The sequence below is a fragment of the Tiliqua scincoides genome, chromosome 3 (genome assembly GCF_035046505.1).
Source record: "Tiliqua scincoides isolate rTilSci1 chromosome 3, rTilSci1.hap2, whole genome shotgun sequence".
NCBI lineage: Eukaryota > Metazoa > Chordata > Lepidosauria > Squamata > Scincidae > Tiliqua > Tiliqua scincoides.
Window position 1 is genome coordinate 25,704,912 of NC_089823.1, and position 17,565 is coordinate 25,722,476.

At 47.2% G+C, this 17,565-nt stretch overlaps 2 protein-coding genes across 3 annotated transcripts in view; one reads left to right on the plus strand and one right to left on the minus strand.

Annotated features, from left to right (window-relative positions):
• The window catches only part of FLT3 (fms related receptor tyrosine kinase 3), an 85,438-nt gene extending 76,069 nt beyond the window's left edge, over positions 1 to 9,369 (minus strand). Inside the window, exons 1-2 of the mRNA XM_066621250.1 lie at positions 9,155 to 9,369; positions 1,112 to 1,266 (exon numbers count right to left, since the gene is read on the minus strand). Of these exons, the coding sequence (XP_066477347.1) occupies positions 1,112 to 1,266; positions 9,155 to 9,369 (370 nt within the window). The remainder of the gene's footprint in view (positions 1 to 1,111; positions 1,267 to 9,154) is intronic.
• The window catches only part of PAN3 (poly(A) specific ribonuclease subunit PAN3), an 81,210-nt gene continuing 72,914 nt past the window's right edge, over positions 9,270 to 17,565 (plus strand). For both annotated transcript variants that reach the window (XM_066619593.1, XM_066619594.1), the window contains exon 1: positions 9,270 to 9,782. In XM_066619593.1, coding sequence (XP_066475690.1) covers positions 9,368 to 9,782 — 415 coding nt within the window. In that variant the 5' untranslated portion in view covers positions 9,270 to 9,367. The remainder of the gene's footprint in view (positions 9,783 to 17,565) is intronic.

The window sequence follows — 17,565 nt, forward strand, 5'->3', positions numbered from 1 at the left end:
GTCAGATTGAGTTAATCTAATGAAAGCCATCAATGTACCTCTTGGATCTCAACAACAGACTGCAGTCATCTTGATCCTGGCAATCCACTGAATTGTTTTTCCTTTCCAATTGTGACAAAATGAGAGAGTGAAAAGAGGGAAGAGAGAATAACAGGAAGTAGAAAAGATGCAGGAGACTAATAAGGTAGAAATAAAGGGACATGGGGCAGGAAACGTTGGAGAAGGACAGGATGCATGTAGGGGGATGGGGGATTGAAAGGAAGGAGTGGGGAAACACATAGATGAACAAAGGGAGAAAAGAGAATGGTTGCAGTTAGACAGCAAGAACTTGCTGTGGCAATAATGCTGGCACCACTGAACTGAGTGGTTATGCTTACCAAGTAGCTGTAGTTGTCTTGTGCTGGCCCAGGTGCTTAGCTGCATGCTCGGAGTTGGTGTTGTAAGACTTCCCCGCCTGAGCGAAGCCTTCTGTCTGAAGCACTGCAGGTGCTCTCAAGGGGCCACCCACTAGTAACCACCACTTCTTCAAAAAATAGCTGTGAGCGACAGGAGGAATAAGTGGGCCTCTTCCTTTTGCTCTAAGGCTGTGGTTCCCAAACTTTTTAGAGGCCGCTGCCTGATTTATAAATGCCAAGAGTGTGGCCATCATGGTGACTGGGCAGCAGTGCTCCAGCCCAAGTAGCAGCTTGTTTAACTCATAGCCTAATCTGTCCTGCCACTTTTGCCAACCACCAAAAATTGAGTCACGACCCACTGGGAACTGCTGCTCTAAGGATTATACCAAAGGAACAAAAAATTAGCTAAACCACAAATAATCCATTCTTGCATTAATTTCAGCAGTAGGATACTTCACTTGGTGGTGCACATCTGGGAGGATTAAATTACAGAAGTTGTCCTTTGCGTCTCCACTTTGCTGAAAAGTTGTGCCAGTCCTCCAGCTTATATCTGAAAAAAGCAATTATATAAACATATATTCTCTCTTTCAGAAAGGGCAAAAAAAAGTCACTTTAGATGCCAAAACTATCCATACAGACAAAACACCAGCTAAAATCACTGGGCCCACACCTTAGGAAAGCGATTTTCAATATTTTTCTTCTCATGGCACATTTACCTCTATGGTCTTCTCCTCTTGTGATGTCACTTCCAGGGGACTCTTCCGAGTTCAGCAGCTCTGTTTCTAGGGCAACTGTCTGTAGTAACAAATTGTCTGTCCATCTTCCTCCACTGGATGCCAACAGAGGGAGAGGGCAGGCAATTAGCAGTTGCCTAGAAACACGGCCACAGAACCCCAAAGTGTTTTTCACTATTTTTAACCACTCTGCTCCAAACTCCTGCGGCACATCTGTGGACCTTTTGTGGGACACCAATGTGTGGCACATCAGTTGAAAATTTCTGCCTTAGTAGGAGGGCCACCATTAACCCTGTCCATCATTGAGTTTGTGGGGCAGCACTTTGGAAACACTGAGAAGCAATGTGACTCCCTGTCATGTTGTCCTTCGAATCACTTAAGAAAAATGAGACTTTTGAGTGTTTCCAAAGGTTAAAGTGAACAAGGTCAAGAATGAAACCTTGCCTTTTTCTCAAGTAAGAGTAGGTCTACTGTTGTTGTTTTATCTTATTTAGGCCTCCGCCAATACCCTTTTTACTATTTCCTTTGAGATACTTAGGGTGCAATCCTAACCCACTTTTCAGCACCAATATAAGGGCAACACAGCTCCGAGGTAAGGGAACAAACATTCCCTTACTTTGAGAAGGCCTCCATGAGTGCTACCCAACTGCAGGATGCAGCACATGTCCCACTGGCACAACTATGCCAGTGCTGGAAACTTGTTAGGATTTGGGCCTTAAAAGTATTTGAAAGCAAACTGTGCTGATTAGTTGCCAGTTTGGTCCCAATTCTATCCAACTTTCCAGCACCTAAGCAGCCATTTCAATGGGACATGCACAGGCTGTAGTCATGGAGGCCTCCTCAAGGTGAGGGAATGTTGTTCTCTTACCTCAGGGCTGCATTGCAGCTGCATTGGCTGGAAAGTTGGATAGGATTAGGCCCTTAGACAGTACTGAAGGCATTAAAATGTCAATTTCCCAAGGGAAACCAGAAATTTTGGGGAGTTTTTTGCCTGTAAGGGCTGTACTGAAGCCTGCAGAGGTCATGGGCGGATGTGCATGGCCTCTGTAGGCTTCAGAAAGCCCATCACAGGTAACAACTGTGCTCCAGTTGCCTTCAGAGGGTTCAGGTTGGGCCAAGTCTGGCTCAGCATAGGTCCAGAGGACAAATCTGCAGATAAACAGGTTCATCCTGTATTTTGATATTTTTTTCCTGCGCTTTTGTAATGGTAGATGGCTAAATAAGAAAATACAACAGAATGGAACAGTAGTGGTTCCACCCTAAACAAATTGTCTCTGAAATAAGTCAAACAAATTTTGATGGAACTTACTGTCAAGTAAGGATTGCAGGTTTACTTTAATTTGTAGTTTATTTAGCAATGGGCAGTGGTGTAGCTAGGTCATTTGGCACTCGAGGCCCATAAATTTTTGACACTCTCCATATGACAAAATCAATTAAGCTGGGCTGTAAGTCTGGGTGGGAGCAGTGGCGTAGCTAACCAAGTTGCTGCCCAGTGCAAAAAAAATTCTGTAGCCCCCCCTCCTGGCAATGACATCAAATTTAATTAATTACATTGGGTCTTTTTATTTGTTAAAGTGAGTGAGAAATGTTAGCTAATATTTTAAAATAGCAAACACTTGTTGAAAGTACTTATTGCACTTTTACAGCACAATCTATTCATATCTACTCAAAAGTAAGTCCCACTGTGTTCAATGGGGCTTACTCCCTGGTAAGTGAAGTAAGGTAGGATTGCAGCCTTACACAGTTTGAGATGTGCAGGAGGGGACTGGAGACAATCATAAGAGCCAGCAGCTTACCTTTAGGAAGTGGAATTGAGGAATTATGTGAATAAATGATGAGGCTAAACCACCTGCTGCTCAATGCTCCTGCTGCAACTTAGCTCCCAGGTTGCTGTGCCTTGCTTGCTACCCTCTTCAGGTTCCTGCATATGTGCAGGTAACCTATCACAGTCAGCCACTTCACAGCCCAATCCTCTGCCTGTCTACTTGGAAGCAAACCCAGTCCAGACAATGAGGCTTACTCCTAGGAAAGTAGGGAGAGGATTACAGCCTTGGAGCCCAATCCTCTGCCTGTCTACTTGGAAGCAAGCCCATTATAGTCAATGGGGCTTACTCCCAGGATAGTGTGGATAGTTGCAACCTCAGAGCCCAATCTCCTGCATGTCTACTCAGGAGCAAACCCTACTGGCTTAGATTGCAGAAACAATTGGGCTGCTGCAGCCTTGCTAGGAGGAGAAAGGAGGATAAGGAGGCAGGCAAGTAGAGAGAGGACTGTGACTAGCAGAGGAGATTAGACAGCGGAGGGGAGGGGAGTGGTGAGCAACTAGTCCTGCTGCACAAGGGGAACCCCTCTTCAGTCCAGGCTGGGCTCCACAAGGGTCCCTGGGGGCTATGCCTGCCTATGGGGGCTCCATCTCTCTCTCACACTCACACACAAACACATACACCCAGTGTCCTGATCAGCATCCAACAGCCCTCCCAACACACTTCTTCCTCCCTCTCTAAACACAAACAAGCACTGAAGCGCTCTGCTCCCCACCTGCCTCTCTTGCCATTTAAGCCAAATAGGGCTTCAGGGGGCAGCATGTTGAGCAGGACAGGTGGAGGAAATCAGGTGCTGGCAGGTGCATGAAAGGAAGACTCCAAGGAGGTATGTATCTGTTGCCAGCATCTCAGCTGCGAGAGGAGGAGAGGGCCAGCAACTGCTAAGACCGGTGGTTCTTGAGCTCTGCCGGAAGCAATGAGCTAGACTACCTTCCATCTCGGCTGCAGGGAGGGGCAACATGCAGTTTTGCCCCTCTTTGTGACTGTTGCCCCTCCTCCCTCTGGAGTGCCTGGCACTGGCAGGGCTGCCGGCAGCAGCCCAATTGTTGTGCACAGGTGCTGTTGCCTGCAAGTTGTTGCCCCACCCACCCTGTAGCCCGGTGCACCTGCTACCCTCTGCACCCCCTAGCTACACTATTGGGTGGGAGGCAGCTCCAATGGGCAGTCAGAATGGGAACCCAGGTGTACCCAGCAGGTACCAGAGCAGGTAGCTCTGGGTTCCAAGTCCAGGTGGGAGCCCAGGTCTACGAACACCAGCAAACCTCACCAATGAGGCCCAAGTTCAACTGGGAGCCCAGATTTACCTGCCTGGTTGATCTGGGCTCTGAAGTTAAAATAGTACTCATGTCACACACACACACACACCCCAACACAAATACTGGCTCTGTCCCTGATTCAGGGACATACTGCCTTTGCATCTGGAGGTTCAAGGTAGCTATCGTGGTTAATAACCACTGATAGACTATAGTCCACCATAATATTTAGAATCCATTTAAAAAGACACCTAAACCAGTGTACAACACTCAACCTTCCTCCCAATGACATCACTAGGGTTGCTTTCACTCAGGTCTGATAACTCATAGTGTCACCCCCCCCCCCCATTAACTTTATTAATTTTACTATAGATCAGTACAGGTTACCCAACCAATCAGTAACCAACAGAAAAAAAAGTGGCCAACTTGATGACACTCACTCAACTGAACAGGAGTTCTAGTATTAGCTTTGATACATGGAAAAGGGAGCTGACTCATAACATCTTATTGGTTCCATGCTGTGTCATAATAACACCTTGTTAGTTCTCATAACACTTGGGCCCAAATCCTAACCTACTTTTCAGCACTGGCATAGCTGTGCCAATGGGACATGTGCTGCATCCTGCAGTTGGGTGGCACTCACAGAGGCCTCCTCAAAGTAAGGGAATGTTTGTTCCCTTACCTCGGAGCTGCATTGCTCTTATGTCGGCGCTGGAAAGTGGGTTAGGATTGAGTCCTCAAACTCACTGGTCAGTTTTAAGGAAATCCACTTTTGTGGCATAAGGCAGTTGAGTTTTTCAGTTATAGCTTTTGACAGAACACAGATATTTCAATGCAGTCTGTTTCATTGCATTCTGCTGTAAACTACGCATTGAATGGTATACAACATTATGGTATTATTCCAAAAAACCACAATTTCAGGAGGTCTGGCTCAGTTGGTAGAGCTGCCGCCTTATATGCCTGAAGATCTGAGGCTGCCAGTTCAAAACAACCAGAAGTACCAGAGAACTGATGACATGCTGATATACTGATGAGCTGACCTTAGGTGGCAGAGAGGAGTTGCCGTCAAGTGGAGCGTGGGAGGGGAAGGGCCAGAGAGAGGCCAGACCGGGAAGGAATCCAGCTGGAACGAGGAGTTCTATAAAAGACTAGAACTATTCAATTGTAAAAATCCCTACGGGGGTTTAGAACAGCCTGCCTATGTAAACCGCCTTGGATTAAAGTCTGAGGAGAAATCTGACGACCAAAGAAAGTCGGTGTATAAATAAATAAATTTCCATGATTTTGGTCACTAGTGGTGTCACCCCCCCCGAGGGTGTCACCTTACTAACACCTTATTGGTTCCATGCTGTGTCATACAGGGTGACCCCAAAAAAACAGAACCCAGTGAATGCTGCTATTCCTTAGAATTCCTTTGCCTCCACGCAAAATGTCTTTTCCTTGGTTGACCAAGACATATTGGGGAAGATTATTGTTCCAATATTTCATGCACAAAGTCGACTTGTATACCCTGAAATAAAAAAGAAGAAAAATTAAAATTAACAGTTTTATTCAAAGATTTGTGGGTTCTGTTTCTTTTGGGTCACCCTGTAACAGCATCTCATTAGCTCTTTGAACACTCAGAGTGCAATTCTAACCCACTTTTCAGCACCAACATAAGGGCAATGCAGCTCCAAGGTCAGGGAACAAACATTCCCTTACTTTGAGGAGGACTCTGTGAGTGCCACCCAACTGCAGGATGCAGCACACATCCCAATGGCACAGCTATGCTAGTGCTGAAAAGTTGGTTAGGATTTGCATCTCAGTCTAATTGATCTGCGTTAATGAAATGTACATTTTGTTACATAAGACATGTTTGTTTTCTGGTTTTTTGGCCATAACTTTTGAGAATTCAGCTATTTCACCTTTTTCTTTCATTGCACTCTGCTGTAAAATTATGCATTGAATGGTATTTAACATGACGGTATTATTTCTACAAATCGCTATTTTAGCAATTTATTCACTAGTGGTGTCATCCCTTTCTTAAGGTGGCACCCAGGGTCTACGGCCCCCTCATTTGTACACCAGTGGCAATGGAAGACAAAGGGGTAAGCTACTTGTCTGGGAATCACAGGCCCCCCTGGCCACCAGTGCCAACTTTGTAATTGGGCAAGAGCAAATTCAATGAAAAGTCTATGGCAGTAAATCAATTGCAAATTGCTAACGTGAACAAACCACATCTATATTATCTGTTATGTCATTAAGGGTGTAATCCTAAAGCCTGGCTGGGCTGGCGCAAGTCCCTTGCGCAGGCCCAGAGGTATCGCAAAAGTGCTGTAAGGCAAATTTGGCCTCCGGTGCTTCAGCACCCACTAAGTTTGTGCCAGCCTGCCTTGGCTGGTGCAGGGGTCTGGGGAGGGTGGTCTGGGGCTTCCAGGGCAGGAGGAAGGCCAATGGCATGCAGGCATGTGGGCAGACTGGGCACTGCAGGAGGGTTGGAGCCAGGATCCGGCACACAGGCCACATCGGCCACATCTGGCACATAGATCCTAACCCCACCCCTGGGTGGTCCAGCCTAGTGTTGAACTGCTCAGACCTGAGCCAACTGTTTTGGTGGCGAAGATCCAAGTAGCCTCATTTGGGCCACTGTCATGTTACCTGGGGTAAAGGGAATCGATTCCTCTTGCCCCAGGTTGTGCCGCAACCAGCTCCAACCCTATGCTGGATATCGTGCAGGCCAGGCAGCCTGCCTGTTCCAGCACAGGGTAGGGTTGGGCTGCCTTAATAACACTTAACATTTATATAATGCTTTCTTTACAATGCACCTCACATGCATTATCAGCAGTGCATCCTCTTTCTGTCAATACTGGGCCTGGCACCTGACTCGCACAGGCCCAGCACCGATGCTCCTTACTCGCTGGGTACTGTAAATGTAAATGATAAGTTTTTTGTGACAATCAGTACAGCCCCTAATGTTGCCAGAATTTGGATAAAAGATGCTACAGAAATGTGCTATCAATTCCACGTACCAATTCTTTATCAATGAAATCAGGACTTTACACTGTGCTGGCATTTCTCAGAACTACAGGGCTAAGAAGAGGTGCCCCAAGCTGATTCCCCCCCCCCCCCACAAAACACTGGCTGATCTGCCAGGCAAGTCATATTTTAGCCTAGTCTGAGGCTGAGAAGTGGTACCTTGCCAAATGTAGCTTCATAGTTGAAGATCTGAACCTGGATTTCCCTAGCCAAAGTACAATCTAATCATTACTGCACTCATTCTGAAGGAACAACCTGTTTTCCACCAGTTGTCTAGGTTCACACCCTGTTATTCTACTAATTACTACCAGCCACCTTCCTGGATCCTGCCTCAGGCAGCTTCACGTAAGATATTATTTACTGGCAAGATTTTTAGGTGTGGACTCAAAATACAGTGCATGGAATACAACAAACACATATATGCCACAGTAAGAGGAGCAAACACCACCTTACAGGTAAATGTGCTTAACTTAGCCCTCATGCAGGTTTTGTAAAAAAAATTAAAAAGAACCCCCCCTCCCTGCAACAAGTTTAGAGATGTGTATCCTCTGTGCATTCCACAAACATGCATCCAATAGGATTTCCATGCGCAACCCTGGGTGTGAGTACAATCAGGCAGTTGCAAGGGGATTTGGCCTGCAATTTCCTGTGAGTAAGTTCTATTGAACACTATGGGTCTTACTTCTGAGCCTACATGCATAGGATTGTGCTCTCAGTCAGGCTATATTGATACCATTACAGTTCAGAAATGCCTGACTCTAGAGCAGTGGTTCCCAAACTTTTAGCACCAGGACCCAATTTTTAAAACACTTTATCAGAACCCACTTAGGTTTACCAGACTTTTAAAAAATGAAATCTAGAAAGAAATGGTTGGCACCCTTCAGTCTTGAAAGATTATGGTATAAGCCTACAGCACCCAGTATTCCCATGTGGTCTCCCATCCAAGTACTAACCAGGCCTGACCCTGCTTAGTCTTCTGAGTACTTCTCAGTACTTCTGAGTAAACCTGCATAAGACTGGGCTCTTAGAAAGTAAAAGCCCAATTCTATTGTAATCCTATTATAGTCAATGAACTTACTTCCAGGTAAGTGTGGATAGGATTTCAGCTCACAGCCCAATCCTATCCACATTTACCTGGGAGTAAGCCCCACTGACTATAATAGGATTACAAAAGAATTGGGCTTTTACTTTTGGGCTTGTACTTGAATTTGTAGAATTGAATTTGTAGAACTTGTAGAATTGGGCTTGTACTTGACTACAATGGGGCTTACTTCTGAGTAGATATGCATAGCCCTGGGCTCCCACAGCCCAATCCTATCCACATTTACCTGGGAGTAAGCCCCATTGACTACAATCGGGCTTACTTCTGAGTAGATATGCATAGCCTTGGGCTCTCACAGCCCAATCCTATCCAGTTACCTGGGAGTAAACCCCATTGACTACAATCGGGCTTACTTCTGAGTAGATATGCATAGCCTTGGGCTCTCACAGCCCAATCCTATCCAGTTACCTGGGAGTAAGCCCCATTGGGGCTCTCACTGTTATAGTATATGTGGGGGAGGGCAAGGAAAAGAGTGCTGTTGTGGTACTTTATAGTATACATATATAGACAATATATAGATATATACTCCACATATATACTCTAGATCTACTCAAATACCATAAATACATACATTTATAGCTATACTATAGATTTATATACTATAATGTAGATGACTCCCTGATGAAGCATATAGTGCTGTGTACTTATAGACGCCATAAAGCAGGCTTGGAGCTGCTCACTGGGAAGCAAGCCCGCTGAACTCAGTGGGTCTACTCCAAGACAAGCGGCGGCCTGCACGCGGCCCCCCCCCCCGCGGCGCCGTGCCTCCCCCAGGAGGGGGCGAGGGCCGCGGCGCTGCCGGGGCGCGGCGGCGCTGCCAGGCCCGGATTACCCAGCGGCCCCTCCCCGGCGCAGGCGCGCTGAGCGGCGGCTCGGGCAGGAAAATGGAATAAACAAGCCTCCGTGGCCGCGCGGGAGCCCAGCAGCCCGGCCGCGCCGCGCCGCCCCGCAGCGGCCTCCGGAGCAGCGAGGCGCGGGCGGCGACAGTCTCTCCATGGTGCCGCGGCCGGCGGCGCGCCCCGAGGCGGCCTGGCTGTAGGCGGCCATGAACAGCGGCGGGCTCCCCTGCGGCTCCCCGGTGGCCGCGCCCCCGCCCTCCGCGCAGGGCCCCCCCGGCGGGCCCAAGCCCAAGTTCTGTCGCTACTACGCCAAGGACAAGACCTGCTTCTACGGGGAGGAGTGCCAGTTCCTGCACGAGGAGCCCGGCGGGGGCGCCTGCCCCGGCCCCGGCCCGCCGCTCGGGGCGCTCCCGCTGGGGCTCCCTCCGGGCCCCGCCGCGCCCGCCGTCGCCGTGGCCGCCTCCCCGGGGCACCACGGCGGCGGCGGCGGCGGCGCCCCCTGCGGAGGCTACCCGGGACACGGGGCGGCGGCGGGGCCTAAGAAGCCGCCCGAGCTGCTCGGAGGAGGCGCAGGCGGCGGGACCGGCGGCGGAGGGGCGCTGGACGGGCCCCGGCTGGCCAGTGAGTGTGGTCGGGAGGGGCGGGGCGGGGCAGGGAAGGGCTCCGGCCGGGCGGCGGCCCCAACCAGCGCTGGCTCTGCGTGGCCTTCCGGCGGGGGTGAGCCCAGCCCTGTGCTCGTCTACTCGCGAGGAAGTCCCATTAGAGTCAGTGGGCCTTTCTCCCAGGGAAGTGTGCAGAGGATTGTTGCCTCAGAGCCCCATCCTATGCCTGTCTACTCTGAAGGAAGTCCCATAAGAATCAATGGGGCTTACTCCCAGGAAAATCTGGATAGGATTGGAGCCTGACAGCCCCATCTTATGCTTGTCTACTCAGGAGTAAGCCCTTTTCGAGTCAATGGGGCTTACTCGCGGGAAAGTGTGCCTAGGATTGTAGCCTGAGGACCCCCCCCCATCCTAGTCATGCCTACTCAGAAGTAAGTCGTTGGGACTTACTCCCAGGAAAGCGTGGGTAGGATGCATGAGTAGATATGCATAGGGTTGGGTTCTGGGATGTCTGAGGTGAAATGCACCTAAAGGAATAAGGGGGGGGCTGCTAGTGGTTCACCCCCCTCCCAAAGTTGTGTAGGGCAAAGATGGGAGATGGTTGTGGAAGATTCACAAAGAGTGGCAGGAAGAAGAGATGTAGTAATGGCTTTTGAGAACCCCATCCTAGGCCTGTCTGCTCAGAAGTAAGTCCCATTAGAGTTAGTGGCGCTTACTCCCAGGAAAGTGTGGGTGGGATTGCAGTCTGAGTAAGGAAATGCCTACTAAGGGTGCTCATGTAGTGTGAATTGTGTATGTGAGGCCTGAAAAGAAACAGTGGCCACCACCAAGCAGCATTGCTCAACCTGTGGTACTTGTACCACAGATGGTACATGAGGTGCTATCTGGTGGTGCTTCCAGGACCCCTGGACCTCTGCTGCTTGGGAGTGAGACCACCAATGCTACAAGCAGCAGTAGAGCTCCAGTGTGCACTTTTTATGTGATTGAAAATGCCCTCCTGACTACCCTCATATTTGTTTCTTGTTTCACTTCTGGTTTCCCAATCCGGAAGTAACTGGTGATGACATCATTGCCAGTTATGGTGGCCCATGCGAAGTGGTACAGTTGTGGTCAAACGTTGAGAAACAGTGCTGTAAAGCAGTGGTTGGAGAGGAGACTTTATGACAGCCCAGGAAATCATGGCCTGAGTGATCGGGTCGCTTAGCATCCATGTGTCAGAATTTCCACCCTTGAGCCTTGGATTCACTGTGCCTACAGTGTACACCTGTCTAGCCTTCTTTGTTTGACAGTTTTCCATCCATGATACAGTAGGCTTCCTTCTTGTTAGTACTATTGTTAGATCTAGGACCGTTCTCTCCCTGTTTCCTTATCTTGGGAAAGCACCTAGTGCTTTCTGAATGTTCCCAGATATGGTAATTGGTGAAACAGATGTAATGTTTTAAGACAGATAATCTGTCAGCACTATCTAAAAATCAAATAGCAAAACGTGTTGGGAGATCTTTGAAGTGTGGCTTGATATCATGCCCTTCCTGTCAATGTATTTGTATGTCTGCCTCTCCTCGTTCCTGAATACCCAGAGTTAGATCTGCAGTTTTAGGATGAAGCTTGATTCATATGTTTGTCTTATATTTTTATCCAGCTTTTGCAGACAGACTGTGTCACAGTGCTGTTCAAGTAAAAACAAACAAATACTGCCCTCAGGTTTACAAGTAGATAACTTACAGCGGATGACTCCTATCCACACTTTCCTGGGAGTAAGCCCCATTGACTCTAATGAGACTTACTTCTGAGTAGACATGCATAGGATTTGGCTGTTGTTGTAACCCCCCCCCCCAGTCCTCTACAACACCTGTAAATTATTAGTGAAATTAGTAAAAGCAAACTGTATTGGACTGTACAACCAGTAGCATGTAAAGATCTGATTCTGTCTTGGAATAGTCTATTTTCATCTTAACCTCCCATGCACATTACACAAGAAAAAAAAACCAGTATAAAGAATGCCAGTTATTTTTCCTTTCGTAGGATGTTCACAATGAAATGGTCTGTAGGAGAAACTACATTTTCTTCTTTCCTCAGCAGCATACGTGTCTCAACAGCTAATCTACAATTGCTAGAATTCTTGCAGTTAAAAACCTTCCTAGGATAGGTTTCCATTGTTGCTTTCCCCACTGTGTATTGATGCAGTCATCTTGCAGTGATGGTCCACCTAGAATGGTCCACATGCTCTGTTTGTGCATGTTTACGTGATGTGTGCTTTAGCCCAAGTAGCATTGGCTACTCTAGCAAATACACTAGCCTTTCTGGGTTCAGGGTAGCTAAACTAATGTCGAACTCCATGTTACAGAGATGGTACTTCATCTAGCATGTGGTTAGTCTAGAATTCATTGTCACAAGTTGTGAGGATACCTAGTAGTTTGAACAGCGTTCAGAGGAGATTGGATACATTTGTGGTGGACAGGTCTGTTGATGGCTTCTCATCATGGAGAGTATGCATTACCTCTGGGTTCAGTGGCCTTATACCTCTGAATACTAGTTGTAGAGGAGCAATGGTGGGAGAGAGGTATGTCTCTGTTTCTGAGATTCTCAGAGGCAGCCAGTGGACTACTGTGGAAAAAGAACGATAGATTAGATGGGCCTTTGGCCTTATCCAGCAGGACTTTCCTTATGTTCTTCTGGGGTTGGAATATTCATTGATCTTTGTGTTGGTGATTGCAGAAAGCCACTATGTTGTGGAAGTAATAGTCATGTGTCATTCATGCCTCTCCAGTTTGCTGTCCCATTTTATATCTATTTCCCTCTTTGGATCTTTTGGGTGTTATTTCATGGCAATGAATTAGTTTCTTATTTTTAATCACAGTGATTCTCTACAGTTTGGATGCAACAGTGAGGCCTGTTCTAAATAAATATATGTCTGAGAGTAACTTATAAGTGTGTTTGTTTTTTTTAAGAAGCTATATGTTGGGGCATATTGTTGTGCTATTTTGCTGAGGCTAAAATTAACAAGTTTCCAGTTTGGTTTATTGTGCCTTGGGTTGGCACAAATGAACGTAGAAACATGAATTTCTGCTATTTACTGGCAGCCCAATCCTATCTTTCTCGATGCATGGAGGAACAGCAGCACCAAAATGGTGACTGGCATATCCCATGGATGCTGGGAAGCTGCTGGAGGTCTCCTCAGAAAAGGGACTTTTGTTCCCTTCCCCTGAGGAAAGCCCCAGGCCCCAGAGTGGGGCTTCTTACATCTGCCATTTTGCTGGTGCCAGAGGTGCACCACCCTTGTGGCATAACATAGTCCATGCCCTGGGCGCCATTGAGGGAGGGTGCCAGAGCATGTGCCCTTTGGCAGCCAGTAGGGTGAAATTGCTTGGCTGGCTGCTGAGTGCATGCTCTTGCTCCAACTGCTTCCCTGTCAGGTAACAGTTGGAGTATGAGTGTGTGGATGACATCATGATGCTGTGTGGCATCATGATGTCAGGCGTTGCCCTGTGCGCCAGAAGCACTGGGTACACTTCTGGTCAGCACAAACGTGAGAACCTCCATGTTGGGTTTGCAGCCAACATGGAGGATAGGATCTGGCAGAGGAAGCTTCTGCCGGTCACATCCCCCTCTAGGTCTGGTTCCTTCTCCATCCTGCCCTCCCCAACCTGGCATGCCTCCCCCACCCCATAAGCCCACATTGCTGTCTGGTGGTCTCACTCACCTCTGGATGATGTCCTGCTGGCACTGGGCCGAGCGCTAGTGCTCCGACCTCCCACAATGCTGTAACCATGCTTTATGGCACGTTTATGACATCTAGGGTCGGTGCTGGAGCTCAGCGCCAGTGCTGAAGGCCCATAAGATTGGGCCCTTAGTACTCTTTGCTATTAAGATAAACACAGGATAGAAGCAGGTCATGAGAATGGTAGAGCTGCTGCACTCAAATCCTCAGCACTGAAGAGAAGCTGTTGTTTTTCATAGTATAGATGCCATGAGATACAAATGCATTCCACATTTCATTTTTGAACCAAGTGTTGATACACTGAGTATCCAACATGTGCACTGATTTTGTTCCAGAGGTCTGGTTGGAAGCCAGAACTTATGTACCTCAATATTGCCGGCTCTTGCTGGCCCTGTGCTTCAGTGTCTGCAGGAAAGCATTGCAAAGATCGTAGTACACCTGTATGAAAGCACCGATGCAGGTGTCCATAACTCAGGCCTTTCTAATTTGGCAAGTCAGTGTACTTGGTAAAACCAGTAGTGGTCATCCTGTACTTACGCTCTTAAAAGTCCTACAAAATCTACAGCAATGTATTTGCTGCTTTATTTTGTTCTGTTAGAGGATATCTCGACTTCATAGTGTGAAAAGATGTTTAACAGCCCAATCCTAACCCACTTTTCCAGCACTGAGGGACTTTACAATTTGTAGTAAGAAAGGAAAACAGAGTGGGGGAACAGGCATGGAGGCAGGAGCACATGTATAATGGAGGAACATATATGATTTTTTAAAGTTACAGATGAGAATGATTCTGCATAGTTGCACTCAACAAACCAAAAGTGTACCAAGTTTGAGATGGGCTAAAAAAGGAAGGGATACGTATCAGTAAGTGGTAGCCAACCTTTTGAGTTGAATTTTAAAGTCATGACATCTGATGGTTCCCCTGCTGCGCTTAAATAAACATGGTACTTAGGATCTGGAGCAAAATGATTGAAAACTAGAATTAAATTTTAATGTTAACTGTAATGAATTGCACTGAATAATGAATTGCACAGAATGGTGTAATTTGGCCTATCACAAACTCATCATCTGTGTATTCGTTGTGTCTATCCTAACACCATAGAAGATGCCAGGAAAGTAATTGTTTGAATTTTTTGCTGTGCCATCTAAAAAGCAGCTGTTTGCTGTCAGAATTCCAGTTTGCTCAAGCTCTAGACTCTTGAGGGTTAATTTTATGTATGAAACATTTATAACCTAATCCTATCCAAGTGGGTGCAGTGGGGCCGCTGGGCCCACGCTGTATTCAGCGGATGAGAGCAGGCAAGAGGTTCCCTCGGGGTAAGGGAACATTTATTCCCTTAGCCGAGTGGTATTCAAACTGGGGCATTGCAGCGCCCCAGCCTGAAGGATCTGGTCTCTGCCCCCTTAAGGGGTGGGGGCAGGGGGGAAGGCAGCGATGTGATCCCCAGGATCGTGTTGCTAAGGGGGCTGCAGGGACTGGGATGTACTCACCAGTCCCTGCAGCAGCCGTCCTGGGGTGTGGGGAGCCCTGCACAAGCGTCTGCAGGGCTCCACAGGCTTCTAAAAGTGAAAGTGGAGCTATCACGCTCCACTTCTGGTTTTGCGAAGGTGGAGTGCGATTGCTCCACTTTCACTTTTGACAACCTGGGGAGCCCTGCAGATGGTCATACAGGGCTCCCTGCACCCCAGGATGACTGCTGCATCCCAGGATGACTGGTGAGTGCATCCCAGTCCCTGCAACCCCCCTTAGTAATGCGATCCTGGGGATCACATCGCTGTCTTCCCCCTGCCCCCGCTGCTTCCCTCCCCTCCCTTGCAAGCTCAGTTCCCAGAGAGTTTAAAAACTACAGCCTTAGCCCATGAAGTGCCCCAGCCTGCTCAATAGGGCTACTCAGATCTGCACCAGCTATGTAGCTGGCACAGAACTAAGTAAACTCATGTAATGCCGGCAGGCCTGGGACAGAGAATAGGATGTGGTGGAGGTTTGTTCTGCCATTCCTTTCCCCTCCTGGGCCTGAACCACCCCCTCTGCCCTCAAACACCCCCTCCCAGCTTCTGGAACACCCTCCTACCACCTTCTCCTGCCACCTGGCGCATTTATCTGCCCCAGCGGCTGTTGGGTGGGATGCTGCACCTGTGGGACAGCGCAGGCCTTCCCACATACTTGCAGGGTGTCAGAGATCACTCTACACTGATTTTATGACATGCAGTACTACTGTAATAATTGGGCCATAAGTGTATCTTAGAGGAGGGCTTTCCAAACCCTGGCCTGTGGGCTGGATATGGGGTTTGGGGGAAGCCCTCCGCTCCATGGGTGGAGCTTACCAATTCGCTTCTGCACTGAATGACTGCCATGTAGATCTGGGCCCAGGGACATCTGCCCTGTTGTCCTGTTGCACAGCCTTCTGGGATGCTGGGCAACAGACATGACTTCCCAGAGCGTCCCTATGCCCATATCTACATGGCAGTCATGTGGTGCGGAGATGGAACGGTAAGCTTCTGTCCAAACGGAAAACAGTTTTGTGGTGTACAATGGCCGTGAGTTTGGCAAGCACTGATCTAGAGAACCATACCAAGTTAGGCGATCTGTAGCAGTGCAGGTTTGCTTACCCTGGTAGCCTTGGTGCATAGTTTCAGTTACTGAAGTATATCTCTAGTGTGCATATGTGGTCACTTGACATAAACACAGGAAAAAGGACAAACTTCTTGTAAGAATGAAGGAAGGAAATGTGATAGCATAAATTATATGTAATTTAGAGTACTTAAAGTAAGGAGGAGGATTATACTTTCTGTTGTAGGGACCAATGAGTTTTTTTGAGTGCTCTTTTGTAATCAGAATGTATATGAGGATGTACATTTGGAGGAACTGGTGTTCTAAGAAGATGTAGGAGAAGATTTATATTGAAGAAAGGGGGATGAACTAAAACTCATAGCAGGTGACTGTATTTTCAACACCTTTAACTACTAGAGTAGATGAATTGAGAGCTTTTTAGGGGCAATAATAAAAATAAAACTTTAGACAGGATAGTTAAAACACTTAATGGATCTGATAAGATATCTGTCTGTTAGATAATGGATGGAGACTTGCAAGGTTTCTAGATATATATGGTTATTTAATCATGTCATAGAGAGGATAAAACTTGCATTTTAGGAGAAATATATAGTCAGCAGGGTGATTTGAGTCCCAGTGGAAAAAACAGTGGGTATACCTATTAGAATACTACGGTATTGACTGGATGAAGCACTGGAAGAAGCAGAGTAATAAATCATCCTGCATGGATGGTTATTTGGGTCAGTTCAACTTATGTGTGTTTCATTACCATTTGTACGGTGTTGAATGTGGCTGTTCTGTGTAATTGACTTCAAGCATATTGTGGCTCTTGATTTGCACAGATTTGTGAAGAAAACATTGCACTGATCTAATTGCCCTTTTAATCCTGATGTGCACCACCTGGAATTCCTACTGGGAAACTATGAGGTCTTAGTTGCTGTTAAGCAGTTCTTGAGTTTTTTTACTTGAATGAAAAGAGATATTTGAGGGTATATGCTAGATGTCATTGCAACTTAACTGGAGTTTACTTACCTATTCAGGATTGTTTTCTGAAACAAAGTATAGATCAAGATTTTTTTTAAATTTCAGTTTACTTTTCATGGGTTATTTTTGGCAACTCATTATTAGTTTGGAAGATTCTTAGATCCCAATCCTATCCAGCACAGGAGTGGCAGCTCCAAATGGCTATCACTGGATCCTGTTCTCGATCTAAGCAAACTAGATGTCTACTTGGGGATGGGACAGTCATTTACTTACCTAGAGTAGAGCCCCAGCTTGTATAATAGAGCAGGGGTGTCCAAAGTTTTTGGCAGGAGGGCCACATGGTCTCTCTGACACTGTGTTGAGGGCCGGGGGAAAAAAGAACTAATTTACATTTAAAATTTGAATAAATTTACATAAGTTTACACAAATGAATATATTAAAGATGGAACTTATATGAATGAATGAAGGTCTTGCAATAGCGGAAGGCCTATAAAAGGCTTGCACAAAGCAAGGCTGGCCTTTCCTTTGCTGCTGCTACTGCATCACAGATGT